The sequence below is a fragment of the Hevea brasiliensis genome, chromosome 14 (assembly GCF_030052815.1).
Source record: "Hevea brasiliensis isolate MT/VB/25A 57/8 chromosome 14, ASM3005281v1, whole genome shotgun sequence".
In the NCBI taxonomy this organism is placed as follows: Eukaryota; Viridiplantae; Streptophyta; class Magnoliopsida; order Malpighiales; family Euphorbiaceae; genus Hevea; species Hevea brasiliensis.
The window spans coordinates 29,039,205-29,047,520 of record NC_079506.1 but is presented as its reverse complement, the minus strand read 5'-3'; the positions used below and the strand labels follow the sequence as shown (position 1 = coordinate 29,047,520).

Sequence of the window (8,316 nt, the reverse complement as noted above, 5' to 3'; positions counted from 1 at the left end):
TTATAGGTTTTAATTATGAATTTTTTTATTACTATTCACAATTATAGTAAGGGACTCTAATAAGATATTGTAGCAGAAGGTTTTGGTTAAAAATTAAAAAAAAATTAAATGGAGGTATTTAACAATATTTAAGGAGATTTACTTTTTCTTTTTTAGTGCAATTTACTTCAATAAGAATTCAATTTAAGGCCTTATAACTTCAAAAACAATTTTAATACCACCAAACTAAAAATCACTGGATGAAAAGACCAACTTTGAATATCATATTTGAACAATTGCAACATGAAAATGAACTCCAAGCAAAAGATGACAGTCAAACCGTATAACAACTCAAGAATCGTATTACCTTAAAAAAAAAAAAAAAAAATCATCAATCGTGCAGAAGCCTCTTTCTGGAGGGTCCCTCTCAAGAATCAATGCACTTATCTTCTCCACAGCTTGCGTTATTATTTTGTTTCTCCTTGTTTCTTCTTGAGACTTTATCTTCCTCTACCCCTACACTTACTTCATTTCTTTCTTCACTTAAAATTTCCAAGGGTTTGTTGTATTGGATTAGCTCTTGTATTTCTTCGTCGTGTACCACACGGATTCCACACTTCTTGATTTCATCTTCTGGGAAATCAAGAACCAGCTCAGTTGGACTGTCTTCCTTGTGCAGATCTAGCTTGTAATTTGCAGCGAAGAACAGGCTAAGGTGATCCAATGCAACTTTCGAAGCTCCAGGAATGGGGACTTCGTAACCCCTATTCCAAGCCGCCCCACTTTTACTATTGACTGCAATAAGAAAAATAGGTTCACGACATCTTCTCTCCCCAACAATAGCACAAACTGCAAAACCCGCAATATTCCACCAATTTTCATGTGGAGGTAGTAGCATTCTCAAAGGGCTCTTGACTCCCTGATTGCTGAACCAATCAGGAATTACACTTCCTGGTACGTATATATAGAAGTCAGGGAGTCGACGGTATGGACTACCGCATCTCTGTAACAAAATTGTTGCTTGTAAAGTTTTAGAAATTAGAATGCAAAAATGGTAAAATGAAAAAAGAAAAAGAGAGAGAGAGAGAGAGAAGAAAACGCAAGTATTTTGAGAAAAAGGGATCAGACCTGATGGCAAATTTCTTCGAACTCCTCTTCACTTTGGATACTTTCCCGTATCTTCAGTAGCTTCCGAATTTCATATAACCAAAGCAAGTAACTCCTCAGCCATGTAAATGCCACAGTAATTTTACTTTGAAAGTAATTCAATTTGGAGCAATTGGAGAAACCTATGTAAAAACTCTTCTCGATATTGTGTTTTTCAAATATATTTGGAAGTGTTTGCAATGCAGTGCAATTTTCCATATCTAGACGTTGAACATTCGATGGAAGATCCGGCAATGACTGAAGGCTCTCACAATTAGTACACCGAAGATTTTCAAGTCTACAAAGTTGCACTAAATCTGGAAGAGTTTGCAACGAAGTGCAGTTTTTCATATCCAGACATTCAATATTAGATGGAAGAGAAGGCAACGACTCAAGTCTTGTGCAATTAGAAAAATCAACATCTATAAGGTTAGAAAGTTGGATGATGCTTGAAGGTATGCTCAAAAGATGATTTCCACTTAAATTTAGTTGTTCCAATGACCGCAAGCAGCTCAGATCATTTGGAACTTGTGAAAGGTTGCAGTAACTCATATCCAGTTTCCTTAGAGCTTGTAAATTTGGGATAGCTAAAGCCAGTAGATTTTCGTTCCTCTTAGTACGCTGTAAGTAATTACTTAGAAGATCCCTTGCTTTAGCCAATTTCGCTTGTCCAGAAACAACTCCAGCTACATCAAGCTCCTCCAAACTCGTCATACTCACCAACCCCTCGGGTAGTTTGCAAAGCTTCGAGCAGCCACGTAAATTAAGAATCTTGAGGGACTTCAAATTCCAATTGCCACTTGGAAGAGTAACTAATTTTTCGCAGCCTTCCATGTTCAAACAAACCAACCTTGTCAATAATCCAATGGATTGGTGCACCTTAACTAGGCTTTTACAACCTTCAAGATTCAACACCTCAAGATTTGGGACATCTCTAAAGTCTGGGGTCTTGATTAAACATTGAGAATAACTAAGATCAATGATCTTCAGCAACTGCAAAGGCTGTCAAAACATAAAGAGTTACACTCAACTATGAAAGAATGAGGCTAGTTAATGTTTATATATACTCACTCTTTACATACTCACCTCTATTGCTTTCCATAATTTTTTCAAGTTGCTGTGTTGCAAGTGGAGCTCAACAAGTTTATTTGGTTGAAAAGTTGATGGCAGTGATTCAAATGGATATTCATGCCATTCCAAATATCTTAATTCATTTGAAAGATATTCAATGTCATAAAAAAAGCGCGCATTTTGAAGAATGAGCATCCTTAGATATTTCATCTTTGAGAAACCTTTAGCTCTTATCAATTGTCCCTCTTCACCAAGTAAATCCAAGACTATGCCTTCATTTACTTCTGATCCCTAAACATCAAAGGCAACAATTAAAAATAGAGAAAAACAAGAAGAAACAATTTCCAAAAAGTTAAATTATGTTGATGGCTTCTAAATAACTAAGTACTGTCACATTACAATCGATTTACTTACTGTATTATTAATCAAGACTTGACAGACATCTGTATAAAGCCATATCCTACTGCGTTGTCCTGGTTCCATAGGGGATTCTTGACGAACAATTTTTTGTCCCATTTCTCGAAGCAAATCATGCATCCACACTCTTTCATCTGAAACACTTATTAAAGATCTGTTGATAAGCTCTCCTATCCCACTGTCTGGGTAGAATCCGCAACTGTACAATATTTTTTTCACATAATTTTCCTTCATTCCATTGAAAAAACATGCTATGTCGAGGAAAATTTTCTTATCTATCTCATCTAACCCATCAAAACTTATTTGAAGTTTTCTTGAAATTTCTTCATTGGGTATTTCTCTCAGCCTATCCAATGCACTCGTCCATTCTTTCCTTGATTTAGCATATAAGTATGAACCTAAAACAACGAGAGCTAATGGGAGGCCACTTGCATATCTTACAAATTGGTTAGACAACTCCTCATAATCATATGTTGGACGATCATTCTTAAAGGCTTTCAAATGAAAGAGTTTAAGGGCTTCCTCATGATCCAACCCGTCAACCATATATTCATTATCTACTCCATGTTGGGCCAACAAATGTTTATTTCTAGTTGTTATGATGATTCTACTTCCCACACCAAACCAGTTTTCATCTCTCTTTCCAATTAAACACTCTACATGCTGCAACTCATTAACATCATCAAGAATGACCAAAACCTTTTTATGACATAGCCTCTTTCCTATCTCATCTGTTCCCTTGTGAACATCATGTATTTCTAAATCCCGATTTAAGATTGCAGATAAAAGTTTTTTTTGCAAAGAAACTAAACCATCATGTGTTTCAGAAGCTTTTCTAACATCTGCAAGAAAAATGCTACCTTCAAATTGAGAATACATTTGCTTGTAGACAACACTAGCAATAGTTGTTTTACCTACTCCTCCCATCCCCCAAACACCTATAATTTTAACCTTATCTGACTGCCCTAGATCCAGATAGAGTCTCATTTTCTCCAATCTTAATTCCATTCCAACGAGACCCTTAGTTATGTCACTGCTAAATCGTCTCAACTTGCTGATTATGTCTTTAACGATCTCACGAATAAACTCTGACTCATGCCTGCAGCATAAAAAATCTGACACTGAATCATATTGGAATAAAAAGCAAAGGAAATATCAGGTGATTATATTCATGCTGCAAGTAGGGAAAATGAATAATATGCTGTTGAAAGGAATAAACTATAGACTAAGAAAGTTATTTCTTAACAATATGCACCAGGATCTAATATTAAATTGGAACAGAAGTTACACTGACCTGTCTTGCAGATCCCATCCCGAGAGATCAGCCACTTCTCTCATTGCAGCTCTCCATTGTTGCACTTTCTCAATATTCTCCTTGAAACTTCCTTCATGGACAGCAAATGCCTTTTCAAAATTCCCCGACTGCTTTCGCACTTGAGATGGAGTTACATCATAGAATATTGGCAAAACTGTTTGCCTCCCAGCTTTCTTGCATTCAAGAATTCGTACAAGTTCATCCAAACACCATGTTGAACAAGCATAATTTTTCGAGAAAATGATGATTAGGATTCTCGATTCTGCTATTGCTTTAGGAAGTGCTTGCGAAATACTTTGGCCTGTCTCAAGTTCTCTATCGTCCTTGAAAGTGTTGATTCCCTCATGACATAACCGTTCATATAGATGACTGATAAAATTTCTGCGGGTGTCTTCACCTCGGAAACTAAGGAATGCATCATATTTCCATTCTGAAGAAGAAGAAGAAGAAGAAGAAGAAGCCTCAGTAATTAAAGCCATGAAACTAAAACTGGTGAAATTCTTCTTTGTGTTTACTAGCGATGAGAATTTCCTCCAGCACTGGTAGTGGCATTTATAATTAAAGCACTAGTTGTGGCATCTATAATTAAAGCTGCCAGTTCAGCTTCTGTCCTGGAAAATAATAATGACTAGCTGAGCATGATTAATTTGTTTCTCCGTACTATACTGTTTTTTAATGACAGCAGGGACCCATAAGCATAATAATACCCACAATATTAATAATTTAATTTAACTAATTATCAAACCAAAGTTATTCAAGAATCTATGTTTCTTTATTAAAATTAATCAAAACTCTTTTATTTCTTGAAATGATTAATTAATATATTATATAAATAATAAGATAGCATAAAAGAATTTGGTATGACGACGAAATAGGTGATGTAAATATATGCGATGCAGTGTCTCAACTAAAGCAATCTTTTTCTTTTACTCGTTTTAACCTTGCCCCACTCATCATGCGCACCGACACTATAGGTACTATAGGTATGCCCTACTCATCATGCGCACCGACACTCATCATGCCCTACTCTACTTTCTAATCATTCATTTTTATGAGTCTTAATTAAAATAAAATTATATCCAACACAGTTTCCTACAATAATTAAATTTGTTAATCATTCACATTACAGAAAATCCATGAAATAAATTAGAGAATGGAAATCCATGTTTTAGATGGATTCAGGGAGTCGTTTATTAAATTAAAAAATTATTTTAATTGACACTAAAATTAGTAATTAATTTATAATCAATTACTAAAATCGATTATTATTCGTAATTAATTTTTTATCTGTTGCTAAGAACAATCGATTTTTACAACCAATAACAAATTGGTTACTAAATTTTTCCTCCAAAAAAATTCTGCTCAATTTTTTTTTATTTGCAACCAATTTTTGAATTGATTGCTAACAGCAACTAATTTTTATAGCTGATTAAAATTGATTGTTATTAGTTATCAATTTTGCAACTGATTTTTCCCTCAAAAATTCCTGTCTAATTTTTTGTTTTCTTTATTTGATTTGCAACCAATTTCGAATCAGTTACTAATAGCAATTGATTTTTGAAATCAATTAAAATCGATTACTATTAGTAATCGATTTTTCCTTTAAAAATTCCTGCCCATTTTTTTTTATTTTGATTTATGACCGATTTACAAATCGGTTGCTAACAGCAATCGATTTTTCCTCCCTAAAAAATTTTTGCCTATTTTTTATTTTTTTTTTATTTTGATTTGCATTAGCAATCGATTTTTACAACTAATTGTGAATCAGTTGTGAAAATTTTCCCCCAAAAAATTTCTACCCAATTTTTTTAGAAACAAAATTCTGTCTAATTTTTAAAAGAAATTAGCAATTCACAATAGGTTACTAATTCACTTTTATAAACAACTACTCATTTTCTTTATCCACTATTCATTTTTTTTTTCTCTTTTTCTTCTCTTTTCTTTCATTTTTTTATCATCTTTTTTATTCTCATATATTTTATTCATCATTTTCTCCTTTCTAACGTATTTTCTTCATTATCTTTTTCTTTCTCATCTATTTTCTTCGTCGTCTATTTTTTCATTAATTTTCTTTTTCATCATCTTTTTTTTCTCATCTATTTTCTTTTTCATTTTCTTTTTCTTTCTCATCTTTTTTATTTAATTTGTAACACCCCGAACCTCCGAGTTATAAATAATACCATTTTTGATCTGTGACTAGTACTATTCAAAGACACCTGGAGGACCAAAAATAAATAGAAAATTAATTGAGATAGACACAATAAAAATTCAAGTGACCCAAAAATATAAGGACTCACCGGGTATATTGTAAAAGAGGGATTATGACTCGATAAGAGGCATTTTGATCAATTCACTTTAAGAGTTGATTTTTGACCAAAATGTCAATTTAATTAAATGAAAATAAAATATTGAATTATGAAGAAATATTGAGCAAAAAATTAGAGTAAAGTGGGAAGAAAATAAAAGAGGCAAAAATCTAGAATTTAAATTTCATTTTTGACCTAATTAAAATTAATGACTTATGGGCTTTTGACAATTAAACTTAATTATTTATTTAAAAAGGAATAAATAAGTATAAAAGAAGACAAGTCTCCTTCTTTCCCTTCTTCCATGCCACCACCCATCTTCCCTCTCCCTCTCTTTTCTTTTCTCTTCTTCTCCAATCTTCTTCCACCATTGTTTTCCCTTCCAAGTCTTGATTCACTTCAATTTCCTTCATAAATTCCATAGCCCACTAAAAGAAAACATCAAAGAGATCTTTGATTGAGAGATTAAAAATAAGAAGAGCAAGATTTGGAAGAGATTGCAAGTGGAAAAAATTATCAAGTGAGGAAAGCTCTCTCTTTCATGCTTGATTAACCAAATATGCTTTGAATCAAGTATGAGTGTGATGAATTTACATGAGAAAGCATGAAATTTCATAAGAAAATGAAAGAAAACATGTATGGAATCTAAATTAGGGTTTTGGCCAAATTGGAGAAAAGTTAGGGTTTGATGTCTTTGAATGAAATTTATAATGAGATTAAGCTTAGTTGAAGTAGTATACATGGTTGGGGCAAAGAAATTACATGAAATGTGTATAAATTTATTTATGGGAGATTAGGGTTCATGGGAAAATTGGAGTTTTGGTGCTAGAGCGTGAAATTAGTGTGTGTAGTATTAAATTATGGTCATTTGAGGTTTATTTAGTTTGAATTGACATTGGGTTGATGAATGGAGGTAATGAAATGGTAGGATTAAGGAAAATTGCAAACTTTGGTGTTTGAAAATTGTGGGGTTTGTGCTAGGAAGTGCCATTGATGTGTCAATGCTAAATTATAGTTATATTGGGTGAATTAAATGTGAATTGAGGTTGGTTAGTGGTGTCGCCAAGCTGTCGCAATGGGATTTTGCGGTCGCCCGGACGATCACTCACCGAAGTGGGAAGAAGTGAGGAGTCGCCACCTTAGTTTTGAGGGAAACTAAAGAAAACCATTTGAGGAGTTAAATTAAAAATGAAACCACTTCAAAACAGAGATTCTAGGTTCGGGGTCCATAAACGGGTGGGGAAGGTGTTAGGCACCCCACCTCGTCCCTTAATAAGGGTAAATAGATTTAATTTTGCGTCCTTTGTAAATCAGTTAGGAGGGCTCGAATGGGAATGTTAATCCTTTTGGTAAAAGGAATGTTTGATTTTTCACTGATTAGGATTACCCAGATACATAAGTAAATGAGACAGCCTTAGTGAGTCGGCGTAACGAATCGTTTTGGTTTTGGGATTATCTTGCATACGGGTTGAAATTTGGTGTGAGAATCGGATAAGAACTCTCCTCCTATCTCTTTTAAATGTTTATTAAAATTTGAGTAGAGACCGGATAAGAACTCTCCTCCGATCTCTTCTAGGTTATTTATTAAAATTCTAATTGGAGATCTTGTCAGGATCCTCCTCCGATCTCTTTGAGGTATTTATAAAATTTTGAAGACGGGAACCGGATAAGAATTCTCCTCCGGTCCCTATTTAATAGTTAATAGAATTTTGAGTTGAGACCGGATAAGAACTCTCCTCCGATCTCTTTTAAATTAGAATTTCGAGTTGAGACCGGATAAGAACTCTCCTCCGATCTCTTTTAAACTAGAAAGGAGCCTGGAAGGATTTTTTGATCTCCCGAATTTTGGTATCCTAAGAACTTAAAGATAAGGATCCTGTAATTTAAAGATGTTGGGGATAAGACTCATCAATAACTTTTGGCTAGATGGGGATAATGAGACTTAATTTACCGACCTCTCATGTATTCATTTTTACCAATATCTATTAATAGCCGATCTATTCTGTTTCGTTTACTTTGGTTTTAGTCCACTTTATGGCATCTTTGCCGAACTGCCGTTTCCTGACGTGTTATTCATGTCCT

The 8,316-nt window shown here is 33.9% G+C and overlaps 1 protein-coding gene across 1 annotated transcript; it reads right to left on the bottom strand.

The window, feature by feature from the left end:
• Positions 1-236: 236 nt before the first annotated feature.
• Positions 237-4,545, bottom strand: LOC110641711 (disease resistance protein RPV1). The gene is made up of 5 exons (XM_058135221.1): positions 3,908-4,545; positions 2,611-3,712; positions 2,212-2,487; positions 1,108-2,127; positions 237-982 (listed from the first exon to the last, which is right to left on the bottom strand). Exons 1-5 carry the CDS (start codon positions 4,405-4,407, stop codon positions 407-409), a joined length of 3,474 nt encoding a protein of 1,157 aa, XP_057991204.1. The 5' UTR covers positions 4,408-4,545; the 3' UTR covers positions 237-406.
• Positions 4,546-8,316: the final 3,771 nt, after the last annotated feature.

What these genes read in the sequence shown, in the direction of transcription:
- LOC110641711 (XM_058135221.1), bottom strand. Translation starts at nt 4,407, where the DNA reads ATGGCTTTAATTACTGAGGCTTCTTCTTCTTCTTCTTCTTCTTCTTCA. An exon ending in AATTATGGAAAGCAATAGAG is followed by an intron (nt 2,128 to 2,211) that starts GTGAGTATGTAA and finishes ATGTTTTGACAG; the next exon opens with CCTTTGCAGTTGCTGAAGAT. An exon ending in TCGAAGAAATTTGCCATCAG is followed by an intron (nt 983 to 1,107) that starts GTCTGATCCCTT and finishes ATTTTGTTACAG; the next exon opens with AGATGCGGTAGTCCATACCG.